The sequence below is a fragment of the Gekko japonicus genome, unplaced genomic scaffold (assembly GCF_001447785.1).
Source record: "Gekko japonicus isolate JY-2015 unplaced genomic scaffold, Gekko_japonicus_V1.1 scaffold509, whole genome shotgun sequence".
Classification (NCBI taxonomy): domain Eukaryota; kingdom Metazoa; phylum Chordata; class Lepidosauria; order Squamata; family Gekkonidae; genus Gekko; species Gekko japonicus.
In genome coordinates, this window is record NW_015168664.1 from 321,284 (window position 1) to 340,181 (window position 18,898).

At 45.4% G+C, this 18,898-nt stretch overlaps 2 protein-coding genes across 2 annotated transcripts in view; both read right to left on the minus strand.

Moving 5' to 3' along the window:
- LOC107113892 (copper transport protein ATOX1-like) overlaps positions 1-3,459 on the minus strand; it is a 9,142-nt gene extending 5,683 nt beyond the window's left edge. Inside the window, exons 1-2 of the mRNA XM_015415287.1 lie at positions 3,429-3,459; positions 3,223-3,393 (exon numbers count right to left, since the gene is read on the minus strand). Coding sequence (XP_015270773.1) covers positions 3,269-3,393; positions 3,429-3,459 — 156 coding nt within the window. The 3' untranslated portion in view covers positions 3,223-3,268. The remainder of the gene's footprint in view (positions 1-3,222; positions 3,394-3,428) is intronic.
- LOC107113894 (copper transport protein ATOX1-like) overlaps positions 1-12,697 on the minus strand; it is an 18,380-nt gene extending 5,683 nt beyond the window's left edge. Inside the window, exons 1-3 of the mRNA XM_015415289.1 lie at positions 12,591-12,697; positions 8,471-8,546; positions 4,695-4,865 (exon numbers count right to left, since the gene is read on the minus strand). Of these exons, the coding sequence (XP_015270775.1) occupies positions 4,741-4,865; positions 8,471-8,546; positions 12,591-12,596 (207 nt within the window). The 5' untranslated portion in view covers positions 12,597-12,697 and the 3' untranslated portion in view covers positions 4,695-4,740. The remainder of the gene's footprint in view (positions 1-4,694; positions 4,866-8,470; positions 8,547-12,590) is intronic.
- Between the last annotated feature and the right edge of the window lie 6,201 nt (positions 12,698-18,898).

Consider the following 18,898-nt stretch of genomic DNA (forward strand, 5'->3'; position numbering starts at 1 on the left):
GAAGCCTTTGGCTTCCCCTGCATCCTTTCCCACCATTTTCTTCATCTAGTGGTGCAGTCTGGGCTATACGTATGGAGGAGGAGATGAGTTTCTGTAAACAGGCTCCTCAGTGCAACCTGATGCATATTTACTCACACATACGTCTATTTTATTCAATGGGGCATACTCCCAGGCAGGGCTCTTTTTGTAGCAGGGACTCCTCTGCATATTAGGCGACACACCCCTAATGTAGCCAATCCTCCGAGAGCTTACAGAGCTCTTCTTACAGCTTTTGGAGGATTGGCTACATGAGGGGTGTGTCACCTAATATGCAGAGGAGTCCCTGCTACAGGAAGAGCCCTGCTCCCAGGTAAGTGATGTCACAGCAGCCAGTGATGTCCCACTTTTGTTGTTGTTGTTCAGTCGCACAGTCGAGTCCAACTCTTCGCGACCCCATGGACCAGCTCTCGCCAGGCCCTCCTGTCTTCCGCCGTCCTCTGAAGTTTGCTCAGTTTCATGTTCGTTGCATCTATGACACAGTCTAACCATCTCATCCTTTGCCGTCCCCGTCTTCTTTGACCTTCAATCTTTCCCAGCATCAGGGTCTTCTCCAGGGAGTGCTCCCTTCCCATTTGGTGGCCAAAGTATTTGAGCTTCAGCTTCAGTATCTGGCCTTCCAGGGAACAGTCCCACTTAGCTATAATCAAAGACCATTCTGGCCCATGTCACCATTTAAATTGTTAAGGATATCCGGGTGTCCTCGACCAGAGCCAGGGCTTCCTTAGCCCCAGCATTGGCCTGGTGGAATTCTCTGCCTACTGACATCCGGGCCCTGCAGGACCTAATGCAGTTCTGCCGGGCCTGTAAGACAGAGATGTTCCACCAGGCCGATGGCTGAGGACAGCAACGGTTTACCATCAAGCCTGGCCTCCCCATCTCCTCCCCCAGTAGAGCAGGATATGGAATATCCCACACCATCTGATTAGTCGATTATGGGTGTTTTCATTGTTTTAATCTTATTTGTACATACATATCATAGTCGTTATGAAAATCTATTTATAACTTGTCGTTAACCCCCCTGAGCCCCAATCGGGGGGGGGGGGGCTTATAAACTGATTGGTAGTAGCTCTCCGGGGTCTCTGGCAGGGGTCTTCCGCATCACCTACGACCCAATCCTTATTTAACTAAAGATGCTGGGGACTGAACCATGGACCTTCTGCATATAAGAGAGATGCTCTACCTCTAGCCACAGCTCCCCCCCTAGTCAAAGTACTCTAGCCACCATACCACACAAACTGTTTCTTATTTCTCCATCAGTGACGCCATAAAGCAGTCAGCACTTCTGCCCAAACTCTTGCTCTGTACAGATATTCATTTCTGAAGAACAAGAGAAACAACTTCCTCCAGTTTGGTGTAGTGGTTAAGTGCACGGACGCTAATCTGGGAGAACTGGGTTTGATTCCCCACTCCTCCACTTGCACCTGGCTGGATTACCTTGGGCAAGCCATAGTTCTGATAAGAGCTGTTCTTGAAAAAGAGCAGTTTCTGTCAGAACTCTCTCAGCCCCACCTACCTCACAGGGTGTCTGTTGTGGGGAGGGGAAGGGAAAGGAGTTTGTAAGCCGCTCTGAGACACCTTTGGGTAGTGAAGGGCAGGGTATAAATCCAATCTCTTCTTCTTCTTCTTCTCCACAGAGTAACTAGTCTGCTCCAGCGCTGCTGGTTTTGCAAACCATACAACGTAACAGGGAAGCCTTACAGCGGGGGAGGGGGAAAAACCCTTCCCATCCTGCATTGCGCTCACTTTCTGCAGCTCCTTGCAAATCAATGGAATGATAAAACTGACTTTGATTAAAGCAGTTCCTGGCTTAGCTAATTTCCCTCTTAAGAAAATATTTAGTGCACTACAAGAGGCATATAAGCTCAGGAGAAGTATTCTTGCACTTTCTAACCATTTCTACATATGGAGATTCTTATTCTTTCATATAATTAAGAATCTTGAGGACCTCTCCTGACACTGAGATATAGAAGAGGCCCCTGACAGTCAAGACGTGCACAGTTACTGCAGCTGTGATAGTGTTGCTACTCTTGATATTTCCAAGTAGTCCCTAAAGCCTACAGAAACCTCCAAGGCCATTTTCACTGGGTAAAAATAAATCTGTTGTAGGAGCCTCAAGAATACTGCTGCTAGATCTCTGAACATTTATACTGCTACAGGCTTCTGCATGTATATACTTGGCTGGGATAAATGGGAGCTTCACGCACAGTTCCACATCCTGACTCTCCACATGCGCAGCCCTTTTATACAAACATCTAGTCTTGCTGAGTGGCTTGTGCAGGAGGAGCTAAGCTGTTCCCACTCCTTTCCCGCCAACCAGGTGTTTTGTCTTCTTCTGAAGTGTACAGAACCACATGCTATGGAAAATGCCCAGTGGCCACAAAACCTTGCGTCTGATGCTCTGTGCTGGTAGCATAGGGTAGAAGAACATGTCCTCATACTTTGTGTCCTTCCACTTTAGAAAACAGAAATGACGATGCCACATCATATGCTTAATTTATTACATATTATTAAAGTAAAGGTAAAGGTTTCCCTTGCTCGAAAGCCAGTCGAGTCCGACTCTAGGTGTGCGGTGCTCATCTCCGTTTCCAAGCCAAAGAGCCAGCGCTGTCCGAAGACGTTTCCGTGGTCATGTGGCCGGCATGACTAAACACCAAGGTGCACGGAACGCTGTTACCTTCCCACCGAAGTGGTACCTATTTATCTACTTGCAATTTTTTTGCTTTCGAACTGCTAGGTTGGCAGGAGCTGGAACTAGACAGGAGCTCACTCCGTCATGCGGCAACCCAGGTCTCGAACTGCTGAACTACTGACCTTCCACAGCCTGCAGTTCAGCGTCTTAACCACTTGAGCCACCGCAGCTTATACATATTATTAGGGGACAGGGAATGAAGGCTGCTGTTTTCAGATAACACATGAACACCATAAAGCTAACATACTGAGTCAAACCATTGGTCTATCAAAGTCAGTTCTGCTTGCTCCCAACTGTCAGCTGCTCTCCAGGGTCTCGGGTGGAGGTCTGTCACATCACCTACTACCTGATCCTTTTTTTACCTGGAGATGCTGGAGACTGAACCAGGGACCTTCTGTGTGCCAAGCAGATGCTCTGCCACTGTGCCGTGACCCTTCCCCAGACATTGTGTAGCTTCACCCTTGGCATTTCCTAGAAGATACCTGGCCACCAACCTTTCCTTCAGCACAGCAGCCCCACCAGACAAGCCATCCTATGCGGTTACTTGTCTCCGAGGTAGGAGGCATTTTTCCCAGTTTTCTTCAGTGTCTCCAGCAAGGTTTCCATGCTATGCTCCGATTCGATAGTCACTTTCTTGTTGGGTAGATCAATATCAAACTGCACCGCTAGGCAAAGAAATAACAATGTGTAAATATCATACCGAGCATTTTGACAGCAGATTCCCTCTCCATTGCTCCCGCTCCCAATTCCTGAATGAGGGCTGATATGAAATGAGTTAAATGATAGAGATGGAACAATGGATTGCTTCTTCTGTCCTTAGACTCTGTGAGGAATGAACCCTATTTCCTAAGGGAGGAATACCTAACTTTCCACTGGGGGTAGGGAGGAAGGTACCCATCTGAAACCCAAGGGACTAGGGATCTTATACCTTGTGTGGTGAAACGGGGACCCACCCTCAGCCCTGGGAGACTGAGGTGCTGTCCTGTGGCTCGCAAGCCCCTGTTTTGTCCTTCTCACCCTGCCTGGTGGGGCTATTTCTCTCTGTTAAACGCTGCCACCACTCACTGAATGGACACCACCTTCCTAGAAGGACAGTGAGACCTCTCTGGCTGATTTCCCCACCTTGGGAAGCGGGTACCTTGATCTTTCGGCACCCCCTGGAGAATTGGCAACCCCTCTGATACTGTGCTGGTAGCATAGGGTAGAAGAACACGTCCTCACACTTTGTCCTTCTGCTTTAGAAAACAGAAATGACGATGCCACATCATATGCTTAATTTATTACATATTATTAAAGTAAAGGTAAAGGTTTCCCTTGCTCGAAAGCCAGTCGAGTCCAACTCTAGGGTTGCGGTGCTCATCTCCGTTTCCAAGCCGAAGAGCCAGCGCTGTCCGAAGACGTTTCCGTGGTCATGTGGCCGGCATGACTAAACACCAAGGTGCACGGAACGCTGTTACCTTCCCACCGAAGTGGTACCTATTTATCTACTTGCAATTTTTTTGCTTTCGAACTGCTAGGTTGGCAGGAGCTGGAACTAGACAGGAGCTCACTCCGTCATGCGGCAACCCAGGTCTCGAACTGCTGAACTACTGACCTTCCACAGCCTGCAGTTCAGCGTCTTAACCACTTGAGCCACCGCAGCTTATACATATTATTAGGGGACAGGGAATGAAGGCTGCTGTTTTCAGATAACACATGAACACCATAAAGCTAACATACTGAGTCAAACCATTGGTCTATCAAAGTCAGTTCTGCTTGCTCCCAACTGTCAGCTGCTCTCCAGGGTCTCAGGTGGAGGTCTGTCACATCACCTACTCCCTGATCCTTTTTTTACCTGGAGATGCTGGAGACTGAACCAGGGACCTTCTGTGTGCCAAGCAGATGCTCTGCCACTGAGCTATGACCCTTCCCCATGCATTGTGTACCTGCACCCTTGGCATTTCCTAGGAGATACCTGGCCACCAACCTTTCCTTTAGCACAGCAGCCCCACCAGACAAGCCATCCTATGCGGTTACTTGTCTCCGAGGTAGGAGGCATTTTTCCCAGTTTTCTTCAGTGTCTCCAGCAAGGTTTCCATGCTATGCTCCGATTCGATAGTCACTTTCTTGTTGGGTAGATCAATATCAAACTGCACCGCTAGGCAAAGAAATAACAATGTGTAAATATCATACCGAGCATTTTGACAGCAGATTCCCTCTCCATTGCTCCCGCTCCCAATTCCTGAATGAGGGCTGATATGAAATGAGTTAAATGATAGAGATGGAACAATGGATTGCTTCTTCTGTCCTTAGACTCTGTGAGGAATGAACCCTATTTCCTAAGGGAGGAATACCTAACTTTCCACTGGGGGTAGGGAGGAAGGCATCCATCTGAAACCCAAGGGACTAGGGATCTGGATGCTCCCTGGCTGAACTAGGACTGTCTGCAGCTGTACCTTCCCTGAAACGTGGACATATCATGCTGTCCCCCTGCACAGAATACAAGGGATTCTGGCTAATACTTTCTGAATGGGTTGGACTCTCCTATAGTGCCCTTGGAGGTGTTACAGGCCACACATAATCACTTTGCAACTCAGGTACGACTGGTAACTTACAAAATGAAATGGATCTACAACAAAAATGTCCAATGGAGTTTTATTCAAGGTATAAGCTTTCGTGTGCAAGCGCACTTCCTCAGATACAGTGAAACAGAATTTCCTCAAGCCCTACGTACAGGAATATCGGGGGGTTGTCAGCTGTCAGGAACCAAGATGCATAAGTAAAGCTGAGATTGTCTCAAGGCAGCCGGTATGGGCTAATTTGCTGCCATTCATTGATCTTACCAGCTTACCATGTTGGCTCTGCCAGGCCCTTCCTGAGGGCTTCCCCCCATCTCCCTGTATGTAGGGCTTGAAGAAATTCTGTTTCACTGTATCTGAGGAAGTGTGCTTGCACACGAAATCTTATACCTTGTGTGGCGAAACGGGGACCCACCCTCAGCCCTGGGAGACTGAGGTGCCGTCCTGTGGCTCGCAAGCCCCTGTTTTGGCCTTCCCACCCTGCCTGGTGGGGATATTTATCTCCGTTAAACGCTGCCACCACTCACTGAATGGACACCACCTTCCTAGAAGGACAGTGAGATCCCTCTGGCTGATTTCCCCACCTTGGGAAGTGGGTACCTTGATCTTTGGGCACCCCCTGGAGAGTTGGCAACACCTCTGATTTGGGCCTGTTTGTGTTCCCTGGCCTCCTTTTGCCCTTGTAACGTGCACAGCAGGGAGGACTGTGTGGTTAAGGCACACCAGGCTTTTTAAACTCAAAAAGGAAGATTTATTTAACTATATACAGGTTAGGCATGAAAATAAACACAGGCACTTCAACATAACCTGGGCACAGAAATTAAACTGGATTGAAATGCAATTCCTCTGCCCCTACACATACCCTCTCTACCTCTGTAGTGGGTTGTGGCCTCAGGCCAGGATTTGCTTTCCCTTCCCTGGACCGTTACCCTCCTGGCTGTCCATCACGGTTTATAGTGGCCTGGACTGACCACGGAGTCTGAGGTAACAGGAAACTGCCATCCACGCTGAAGACCAGGCTAAGACTAGGCGGAGACTGATTTCCCCCTCAGGAGCCAAAACCTTTATCTCCTTGGCCCCGCCCCTGGGGTGTGTCAAACTTTCCCCGCTCTTTTCCCTCAAGGCTGTTGGGAAATGTAGGCAGGGAGGTACGGCAGCTCCATTGTTCCTTATGGAGTACCTCCCCCCTTGTAAGGACTACCAGGATGGCATCCATTTTAGGTACTGCTGCTTCTGCCTGTCAGTCATTTTGTCACACCTTGAATAAAACTTTGTTGGTCTTAAAGGTGCCACTGGACTCAAACTTTGTTCTGCTGCTTTCAGACCAACATGGCTACACACCTGGAAAAATGTACAATGAAAACCATACGGCACTTCCAGTTCACAAATCAAATACTTTAGTGCATCCTGAACCATGGTATTATTGAGGGCCTCTTAAGGGAGGCATGCTTTTACTTTGCAGGAAACAGAGGAAGCCAAATGCCATTTGCTCAGCAGCACTCAAAGGCCTAAGGGAGTTATCCTGTGTTTGGACTGCCCTGCTTCATACTATAAGTGAAGGTTCATATGACTGAATGCTCCTCTGTACAAAGAGAGTCTTTCGTGACATGCTAACCTTGTGATAAACACTACTTACATTACAGGCTTCCTACACAAAAGGCACCTCCATCCAATGTTCCCTCTAAGCTGTGGAGTCCTGTGAGAAAAAATTCTGCTTTGTGAGCGACTGGCATCTTTTGGGCTGCCCTGCTTCAGACTATAAGTGAAGGTTCATATGACTGATTGCTCCTCTGTACAAAGAGAGTCTTTTGTGACATGCTAGCCTTGTGATAAACACTACTTACATTACAGGCTTCCTACACAGAAGGCACCTCCATCTAAGAAACTGCATAGAATCCTTGTCTGCCACATCAGACAATCAAATAATGCAATGCAATTCCCTTGTATGCAGACAACAAGGCTTCACAATAGGGCACTTCAGACAATAGCCGTTTCACACTGTGTGGTACAGATTACCAGAATAAGAAATAACGTCCATACGGAACCTCTAATATGTGAAATGGCATGTGGTGAAGATTTCCCTCAGCGTTTTGCAACAGCTATCCTGCTCCCCCCAGAACAGGACAAAAAAGTAGATTTCCAATAAGATACTAAAGGCAGGATCAGGTTCAAATCTCCTCCAGCAGAAGCTTCTGGAGTTACAGAGAATTCTTAGTGACTTAACTGAGTGCCTGGGTCAAGCCTCCGAAAATAATGTAATTCAATGAACTTTTTTTTTAAGACCAGAAGAGAAAGTTCTGTTCCCTCAAGTCAACCACCCTCTTACCAGTAATTAGTGGCCCCAGTCACACGGGAGGATTTGCCCCGCGAAACGGACGGATTAAGGGCGGATTAAACTGGCGCGATCAGATGCCAACATCTGGCAAGCGTCGCACCCCCGCCCCTAACCCGTAGCTTCTGGCCGAAGATGCGGATCTAAAAGAGACTAGTGAAAGGGCAGTACCTACCGGATGACGTGCAGCACCGGCGGCCATGGGATCGCTGACGCATGGTTATCCCGTGGTATGCGTGGCAATGGCGAACTGCACATGCGCACAACTGCTGCAGCTGGCCCTCCTCGCCCTTCTTAGTGTCGCTTCCCCTGCAGCATGTGATTGCGGCTGCCGGCAGAAGTGCAGAGTTTCGGGGGACCTGCCTGATCCCTCTGCCGCACTTCTGTTTGTTGCGGCTCTAAAAAGCCGCACTTCCCCCGCTCGTGTGACCGGGGCCAGTGATTAGCTACAGACCAAAAGATTTCCATCAGAAAGAAGTTGCTTGGTTATTTTAGCTATAGCACAGAAGGAAATAAAGGCTACCTTGGAAATTACATCCATTAAAGTGGGTGTGTTAATCTCTTAAATTACGTAATTAAAAAAAAAGATACACAAGTATGAATATACTTCAGAATAAATGTCAGTTTTAACAAGTGAGACCCAAATTGCCAAAGGACACCATTCAATATTTCCCTGGGATAACAGGGAACTGTGGCTGATACAGTCATTCAAGTATATTTCAAAGACATTCCACGTTCTGCCTCTCCACCAAGAGGATCTTTGTCTTCCCTTAAAATGCAAGGAAGAGCACTAATGCTGGCCCATGAAGTCTTTAATGTTAGAGCCAGCAGTGCTTACTGGGCACCACTCACCTCCCAGCTTGTTGAGGACACGGGTTACAGCACTGGAGCATCCTTCACAGGTCATGTCTACAAAGAACTCATGTTTCTGAAATCACCAGAAAAAAGATTGGAGCGGTCACTGGAATAGATCTCATGGAACAATTTTATTCAGTCATCCCATTCAACCATGGTTAAATCAAAGTGTGCATGAACTTGGCTTGCGTGCACACCTGTTCCCTGCCTTCTTTTTTCCTGCATGGAGTGCAATGAAGAAATGGTGGCCTTAAAACCATCCTCAATTATCTACGACAAGCCAGTGCAGGCATGTGACTGAACCAGAGTTGGTTTTCCTTTCACTGTGTGTGTGTTAAGTGCTATTAACACAAACACAGTGAATGGAAAACCAACTCTGGTTCAGCCACATGCCTGCATTGGCACATCACAGATAACTGATGATCGTTTTAAGGCCACCTTTTTACATTGCACTAAACCAGGACTAAAACCTGGTCAAGAATCCCAGCTTGTTTCAGGAAACTAACTCTGGGTAAGCTACACATGGGATTTGCACATCATGGGTAGCCAGTTAGTCTTAAATCACCATTCCTCCATCTTGCTGTGTGCAGGAAGGGAGAAGGGGAAGGGAGGAGTCAGGCAAGCATATGCAAGCCTGGAAAAAGCTGGGTTTGTGAACTTTTATTTAAATGTTGTTTAAGGGGACGTCTGAATGCAACCAACGACTTGTCTTTATTATAACTGCATGATGTCTAAGCTTGATCCTCACAATTTGGTTCCTTCCAACACATACGAAGTCCATACGAAGAACAACTTTCAGTTGATGACAATCAAAGTGGCCCCAGATCTATTATTCATAGAGCCTGCGTGTATGGATAGTTATTACATTTATACCCTGCCTTTCTTCCATCACAGAATTCAAGGTTGCTGAGTAACGTTGCTGTGTTATTTCCACCCCTACCTCTGGGAATTTCACGTAGAGTGGCTTTTAAAAAATAGCTGTTGAGAATGAGCTGTTAATTTTAAAAAGAATATTTTGTCCGCTCAAATGATGGTTTCTCTTTTTCTTCAGTCAGGACAGATTAATTTAAAACTCAAAGAAAAAAAATTAAATCACTGTCAAGTCTCTTAATGGTATTTCATATATTTCTTAAGCCATGACGTCCACTAGTTAGTATAACCACTGCATCATTTAAACTGGCAACTAAATGGAACTTTTGAGCTATCCAGGAGCGACGATTTCTCCCCAGTGTTGCTTTGCTGCTGCTTCTTTCACCTTGGATCGTTCTTTTGTGCAATTCTCTTGTTTTCTCCACTCTTGCACTCATGAAACAGAAAGCTGTTGGCAATCCAAAGCTTTCGCTCAGTGCAGCTGATGTGTTATTGTGTATGTATTTTGTCACTTTCAAGACAACTGAAATTCCCAGTAGCAAAGACTGGTAGTTACTACCGTCAACACTTTACTTGCATAAATGTGCTTGCTGGTCTATAGAGAACAAACATTTGTAATCTGAGGACTGAACCAACTGCAGAGCTCAAGGGGAAAAAAAGATCATGATAATAGCTATACACAAGATCATTTGGAGAGAACATAGCTGGCAATAGTCCTCATGATATTACAAATGACATCCCCCTTATCCAAGGGCTAAGATGATCTAGGATTCCCCCCCCCCCATGGTTCTTTACAAAGAACACTTTTAAGGGGTTATAAGGATAAATTTAACAAGCTTATATAGAGCTTAACCAGCCTGTCATAAAAAGAAAAAAACTGACATTAAAAAAGACTTTTAAAAAAGTTATATTCAGGTTTTACCCACCATACCTTCAGCTTGCTTGCAGTGTTCCCTCTAAGCTGAGTTAGTGCGAGCTAGCTCACAGTTTTTTAGCCTCCGGCTCACACGTTTTTGTCTTAGCTCAAAAAAGATGGCTCCAGAACAAACTAATTTATGTAGTAGCCAGATCACTCACAACTTTAATGCCAGTAGCTCACAAGAGTAGAGTTTTTGCTCACAAGACTCCACAGCTTAGAGGGAACATTGCTTGCTTGTAAATTGCTTCTGCATTTAAAAGTTGATTATCCTCTCACAGTTCACATAATACAAAACCAGTAAACATCCAGGAAAAGGATGCTTTATTCAACTGTGTGATTCTTAACAAGCTATTTCTAAGCATTGCCATAATCAATGAATAATTGCAGTAGTCCATAAACATAGGTTATTAGGGAACACGGCACTACTTTGTGTCTCCAATCAGCTTTGCCAAATATTAACTAGCATTCATTCATTGCATCAGAAATAGTACTGTCTCCTTTCACTATGAGAAAAATAACCCTCTCCCTGGATGATAAGAGATGTGGCAAAACTTATACCCTTAGTAAACAGGGTGGCCCTGAGAGAATTACAAATCTCTGTGGCTTCTTGTTTCCAGTTATTAACAGACTGTGGTGGCAAAGAGTGAATGAGGCAATAGAGGCCAAGTGACTAACCAGTTTTTCCTGGTAATGCTAAAGATGCAGCTCACTAGGGTAAAACTGAAGAGGCCCTGGAAACCCAGCTGCATAAACAGCCTTAAGAGTGGAAAGAATGGGTCTAAGCCTGAAAGTCATGAGAGGCCAAACTCCTGGGATCTTTTGGAGGAATTAATCACTCTACCTTCACCGGGCATATTGGGGAGCAGGGGGGGGGGAGATTTGAAGAACTAGTTCATTCTTGTGATGAGCCTGAGGGAAAAGGTGTGAACTCAGGATCTCTTCTAATTTACCATTTAAAGGTCTTGGAAGCAGTTCAAAATGGGCTCTTTCCATACATATGAAAATTTAGGTCAAAACGTTTGAGCTTTTCTAAGAATGAAGGTATGATGAGCAAGATCATATACCTTTGACAGGCCCTGGTCAAGACTAGGCTCCAAAAAAGTAACACAGGTGTTCTGATGTAAAGCACTCTCATCAATTCCAAAAGTGAGCCACTGAACACAGTGTTGGAATTGATATTCATTTTTGCAGTTGATCACCTGTGAGTGGGAGAATAATAGGAGACTGTGGGCAGGGCTTTAGTGTTGACATGTTACTTACTCAAATTATCATGGCAATTACTCTGCAATAATCACAAGAGTTCATGCTGAAAGACTGAACCCATAGGGGAGTGTTTCTTCACATAGCACCTTCGAGCATGCAAAGAACGTTTTGGTCCTCCCAAGCCCTTAGATCACTGCAGAGAAGGCTTTCTTCTGTAATGGTTCTTGAGTCATGGAATCTTCTAAAATCAGCCACCTTCTGAACCACAGTCCTTTTAAACAGGCTCTGTAGATGCAATTTTTCATACTGGCTTTTTTGCTGCTGATGCTTTTTGTGGTGGATTCTAAGGGCAGCTGTGCAACCTCTTGTCCTTTCAGTTTTGGTTGCTGTGACATATTTATGCAATATGTTTCCTTCCCTGATAATTTTGTACTGAGAGGCAAGCTAACATTTTGCTAAATAAGTAACTTCGAAAGAAAAACTCATTGTTGTAGCGTCTGTTTCTCTTGGAATAACAGCTTGTTTTGAACAATCCTGCTTTTAGTTTTACTTTCCTTTTACCCAAGGTACGACAACTACAAAAATCCGAGTTATTAATTTAACATATCTAGTTGTATGGGGCATTGTCCTCTCAAGGCATACTTAAGCTGGACCAACAAGGCTCTGCCAGGGTGACAAAGCTGGACTACATTTTTGTCAAAAGAATTAAAATCTTGACCAAGCTGCAAGAACAGGATTCATCCTAGACCGTTTAAACCGGATCCAAAGCCCTAGTGTCAATTCTGAACACAATTCTGAAGTGAGTGGGCCAAGGCCACATAGAAGCCTGTGGCACGTCACGGGATGACCCACTCTGTCCCGCGGAGTCACAGACTCCAGGGAGACATGTGGGCAGAGGATGTGACCCTGATTCTGATAAATGCGACCCTGATTCTGATAAACGGCGATCGCGCTAAAAGGACCCTCAACAGAAAGAAACGACAGCCGGGAAATCACGGAGCTGGCAGTTGCCGCCACAGAGCTCGCAAGCGGCGCTTCCCCTTCTGTCCTCAGCCTCCCTTCCCCTTCCTCACAGGAGACACCACCCCTAGCCCACCTCGCGCGAGCGTGTGTGAAGTCACCCACCGGCATGGCTGCTCCGGAACGCTTTGAAACCTTCCTGGCTGCTCTTCAGCGGCACAGATCAGCTCCCCTTTCAGATCGCTGCAAAATGAGAGGCGGCAGCCGGGCCGCCTCCCTCCCATTGGCCCCTGCGACTCCGCCCCCTTCCCGCCTTCGCAGGTTGCGTGACAGCCAGGAGGGTGGGGGAAATCTAGCGTCACGTCTTGCTCTTTGGGGCCGCTAGAGGGAGAGCGGAGTAAAGCCTGTTGGCAACAAATCCAACAAAGACGCGGCTTTAGCGCATGGCTACAAAGAAAGCGATGCAAACCTGGCATCCTTCAGACGCCCACAGAGAGGCCGCTCCAGTCTTCGGACACGCTGTCACGAGACCGCAGAGTCGCCAACGATGAGATTTCCAGCGAGAAAGCGCTGCATGAGAATTTATCAGCACACTCACTTCCATTCAGTTCAGGTGTACGTGGGACTGTGGAGGGCTTCTGTCCCACTGCAGGGGTTAAATTAGCTCAGCAGAACTCCCAGGGGCTGCTGTTGTGGATGGGTCACCAGTACGTTGAGACTGTGTAGAAAGGGTAGGTAGACCTACTGCATTTCATGGCCTTTGAACCCCATAATTTACATTTTACTCCAGGCAGCAGAGAATGTGGACAGCCCTAGGTGGAAGATAACACTGCCCATCTGAGGAAACAATCTTATGCCACAATAACATCAATTAGTCATTACGGTGCCACAACTCTGTTATTTCAGGGTCGAACAATACAAGGTGCAGATCTCCCCCCTTAAACTGCTGCACTGTCCAATTCAGATTGAAACCATTTCGGGGAAGGGGAGTAATTTAATCTACTATTTGGGGGGGGGGGTTGTGTGTCGGGCAACATTAGACAAATTAGAGGCTCAGACGTTGCTTTTACTTAAAAAAAAAAAGGCCCAGAAATCTGATCATAGATCTCCCTGCATTGATCTAGTTTGTCCTGTTGAGGGATAAACACTCCCACTACATAGTTATTTGGATGTTTTTAAATTATGTATTGTAAGCATCTTTGTGCCATGGATAAAGGTAGAGTACAAATCTTTCAGTAAATAAACCTGTGTCCAAGGGTGGGAATGTGGTGCCCACTACTGGAGAAGCAACCCTTGCATCTCCAGCCCATACCCACACACATCTTACTGCAGATTTTCAGAGCAGTAAGGCTTTAATCTTGACTTTGGATTCCGTACCCGCCTTATGCATCATTCTTTTTCCTTCGGTGTATTTATTCTGCAGCTACAATTAAAAAATTGGGGTGGAACGTCACTTTTGGTGTGTTGGGGGTGGTGTCCAATGTTTTTTTTTTTAATTATGCAATTGCCCTATCACAGCTGCACAGTAGCATCCAGGAAGCACCTTCCAATTAAATCCTCCTGGTTCAGGTCTTGCCCATGCATTTTACCACTAATCCTTTGAATGAAAGGGAACAGAAAGGAATGCAGGCAAATGGGGGAAACCCACTGTTGAAACTGACCAGACTTTTTCTGAAACTAACAAGCAGCTGCAAAGCCCCATTTTCCTGATCGCCCAGCACTGTGAGGGTTCTCTGCTGTGTTACTGGCCACTGTGAAAAATGGTAAAGAGTCACACAATCTCATAATATGCAGGAACATGTTAAGTGTACAGAATGCACGGTACAACCCACTGACACTGGTATTGCAAGCTGTGATAGTTGGCAATGTCTCTCTGTGTACATGGGCTGTCTGTAAAAAGTGGGCTGCAACTCCACCAAGCTTTACACCGGGCTGCAATTTTAATGGGAAGGAGTCTTCTGGCAGAAGCTCTGGAGACCTTTTTTAGTCTTGTGCCACTACATTTAAAAAAATGGGGTGTGTTTTTGTTGGTCCCCTAACGCAACTGCATAGTAACACTAATTTCCTGCCCTTCCTTGCAAATTTTCATGGCTTTCTCTTTGTGATTCTCTAATTTGATCCTGCACACTGGTTGTGATCATAGCAGTTTTTAAAAGCCTGTCCTGTGCGAATTGCACTCTTCTTCCAAATGGAGTGATCCCAAGCGATTCTTAAGTTTGGTGGTTTGCAGAAGGACCATGTGGCTCAGCTGCCATTTTAATGTTAGGCTTCCAGAGACTGCCAAAATGGTCCTCCCTCAAATTTTGTTCACTAAAGCATTAAAGGAAAAATGTTTGTAAAGCTTTAGGCTTCCCATCCCAGTCTCTTTTTCTCTCTCTTTACATTTTTATTTATTTATTTATTTTTATTTGTTCAACTTTTATCCCGCCCTTGCACCGAAGTGGCTCAGGGTGGCTCACAGCATTAATAAAACCAACATAGATAAAACATCAGTCCATAAAACAACTTTACAGAAATACAATAAATATAAGTAAAAGCAGTTCGGTAAATCATTACATCGACCACATTGTTCACTACTTATAGAGAATACATGTCTTAGCAGGTCGGCAGGCTTGGCTGGCATACCGTCACTCTCACTGGTATGCCCGACGGAAAAGCTCCATCTTCACGGCCCTGCGGAATTGCTGGAGATCTCGCAGGGCCTGGATCTCACTAGGGAGCTCATTCCAATATGCTGGTACAGCTAGCGAAAATGCTCTAGATCTAGTTGTTGTCAACCTGGCCTCTTTAGGGCCAGGAAGGGTCAGGCGATGTTGAGTCCCAGATCTCAGTGCTCTATGGAAAGGCGGTCCCTCAGGTAGACAGGTCCCTGACCATATAGGGCTTTAAAGGTCAAAATCAGCACCTTGAAGTGGATTCGGAATGCTATTGGCAGCCAGTGCAATGCCTTTAGCACAGGCTGGATGTGCTCCTGCATCGGGAGGCCCATCAACAGCCTGGCCACCACGTTTTGCACCAGCTGCAGCTTCCGAAGTTGCCCCAAGGGCAGCCCCATGTAGAGAGCATTGCAGTAGTCCAACCTCGAGGTGACCATAGCATGGATTACTGATGCCAGATCTTTGCGCTCGAGGAAGGGAACCAGCTGCCTAATCAGCTGAAGATGGTAGAAGGCTGCCTTGGCAGTGGCTGCTACCTGGGCCTCCATTGGTAAGGGTTTACATCTCATGTCAATTTCATTCTGGGCTGATGATTACCCCCCCCCCCTTTATTTTGTTTGCATGCAGCACTGAAATCCTTTTTTTTTTTTTTTTTTGCACTGGGGATGCTGCTATTTGCCTTCTCTCTGATCCCCCTTTCAAGTCAATACCATCAGGGATCTAAACCTTGCACAGCTTCTTTTTAAAAAAACAACAAAACCCATTTTTTATTCAGCGATCCAAGACTGGTGATAGTCTCTTATTGCTAGACTCATGCCATTTGACAAAAATTTAAAATTTTAAAACAAGGGAAAAATGGAGCTTACACACTGATGGGGGGGGGGATGGCAGAAGTTCAGAATGGGTGGAATGACCTTGATATGGGTGGGGAGTGACCTTCGAGGGACAGCAAAAGGGTAGGGGGGAATCTGAGGGAATCTGTATGCTTTTGAATTACCTTTGGCTTGGAAGTGAAACAAGGGGGAAACTGGCACAAAAGCACTCTCAGAAAACCCAGGGAAACAGCGACCAGAAAGGGAACTGAGCACTGAAGGGAGGAAAATCAGTGCAGAATGACAAAGAAAACCCAACCAACACGCACAGTGAAAGTGAGGGAAAACATTCGTGCATAATAAGCCTTCTTTAGCTCAACTCTGTGGCAGAGATGCCATCCACAGAGTGCTTAGTCATAAGCTGAATTCTCTTAAACTTTAAGAAGGCCACCCTGATCAGAAGTCCTATTTGTTTTCATGAAATTTACTACACACACACATACACACTTAAGATGCAGCAAAAGGCACAGTTTGTATCTTCAGAGGACTAGAGTATAATAGAATGGCTCAGAAAGGAACTTTCATAAAGGAGAGCAATTTAGCTCTTCATGGGTGTATTCCACTCTGGATGAAGTTGCACTCCATTTGAAGGAACAAGTCCATAGCCTGGGAGTGCTCTTGGACCAAGGCCTACTGCTAGATAAGGAGGTGACAGCTGTGACCAAGAGTGCCTTTTACCAATGTTGACTGCTTAGCCAGTTGCAGACTTTCCTGGGCAGACAAGATCTGGCCACTGTAGTCCATGCCCTGTTATATCTAGATTAGATTACTGCAATGCACTATACGTGAGACTGCCCTTGAAAAGTTTTTGTAAACTTCAGTTGGTGCAGAATGCTGCAGCCAAGATGTTGACTGGAGTAGGACAGGAAAGTCCAGTCTTCTCCCGTCTACACTGGCTCCCAGTCTATTTCTGGGCACAATTCAAGTTGCTGGTTTTTACCTTCAAAGTCCCATATGATTTGTGACCAACATAACAGAAGGACTGCATACTCTCTTATGAACCTGCCCAACCACTACGGTCATCTTCCAATGCTCTTCTTCAGGTGGGCAGCAACCCAGGAGATGGGTTTCTCAGTTCTTGTCCTACAGCTCTGGAACTCTCTCCTCAGGGAGACTTCCCCCTTTTTGTCATCTCCTGCTAGCAGGTGAAGGCTTGTTTCATTAGCGTCCCCTCAGTGATTGTTCCTTCCTGTTTTTATACGTGTATTTCACTTTGATTGTAATTGCTTTAATTATTTGGTTTGGTTTAAATGGTTTTTAAAAGATGTATTTTTCACTGTGTATGTTTTTAATCTGTTGACTACCTTGGTGGCCCTGATGAGGACAGAAAGGTAGGATATACAATTTGTAAACCAATCAGTCAGAAGTATAACATAATGGTTCACAGATGCATTTTTACAAAGGGGGGCAATTCAGATCTTCCTAGGGCTATAGTATAATGGAATGGTTCACAAGACGCTTTTGTAAGAGGACCATGGTTATAGTCTATGCCACTGTGATACTATTTGTTTCATGTATTGATCCTGCTCTTACTGCATTGTTTTCTACTTTTGCAATTCCATTTTCTGTCTTACTCGACATATCATGCCTGATACATTTTTTCACTGTTTCTAATTTTTGCAACCCTAGTCCCATTGCATTGCTTACTTTGTCTCTTGTGCTATTTTACTGCATTGCTTTACATTGTGTAATCCACCATGAGTCTCAGTGAGAAAGGCAGGTTATAAATAAATAACAAAGTAAAAATATTGCACAGAGGAGCCATATTCAGAGCACAGTTCAAAGGTCTGTTACTGTCTATATTGCAAGATTCAGGTTGCAACACGATGCGTACTTACCTGGGAGTGAGCATAGCTGAATACAGTGGAGCTGTAGGTTAGGCTGAGAATGCGTGACTGTCCCAAGGTCGCCCAGCAGAGTGGGGATTTGGACATTTGAAAAGCATGTGTTATGGTTACTTTTTGTACCACATAGATACAAGTTCTCCTGGTCTAATTCTAGATCTAGTTTGGTCACAGAGCAGCCAACCATTTATTCTGGAGGGCCAGCAAACAGGAAATAGAGACTAAGGCCTTCGCTCGTGCTACTTCCTAGCACTACTATTCAGACAATTACTGCCTCCCAAAGTAGAATTTACTTTTAGACACTATGGCTAGTAGCCACTGATGGACCTTTTAAAAGCATCTATGGCAAACATTAATGGAAATGAATCCTTAGTGATCTCAAGCTGTAAAACTCTGCCAGAGTATGCTAAAAGAATCAACAAGACTGCAATGTGTTTTAGTGTTCAAAAGACATGTAGCTTATCCTAAGAATGATTCTTCAAAAATAAAGGTAAAGGTAAAGGTTCCCTTGCTCGAAAGCCAGTCGAATCCGACTCTAGGGTTGCGGTGCTCATCTCCGTTTCCAAGCCGAAGAGCCAGCGCTGTCCGAAGACATTTCCGTGGTCATGTGGCCGGCATGACTAAACACCAAAGCGCACGGAACGCTGTTACCTTCCCACCGAAGTGGTACCTATTTATCTACTTGCAATTTCTTGCTTTCGAACTGCTAGGTTGGCAGGAGTCTTCAAAAATAAAGGCTACTAATTTCAATATGCCTTACTCCCATTACCACAATACTTTTACACATAAGACATTTTTCTTCTATGAAGATAATTTCAGTGCAGGAAAGTGCACTGATGAGTACTGCATAGTATGTGGAAATTACCATCAACCTGTTGCTCTTTCTTGATAGAAATTAAAAGTGTTAGTTGTGTTTAAAAGTGAAAAGTTTGCTTGCTGTGCGTCTTTGCCTTAGTTATTCTTGTCTGGAAATGCCATGCATAGATTCAAGCATGTGAAATCACAGCCACTTATGTGATATCTGTGCATGTTAGATATACATGCTCCTTTTCACCGGTAATATCTCATATTAATGTATATGTAGCAGTAGTTAAAGCAGC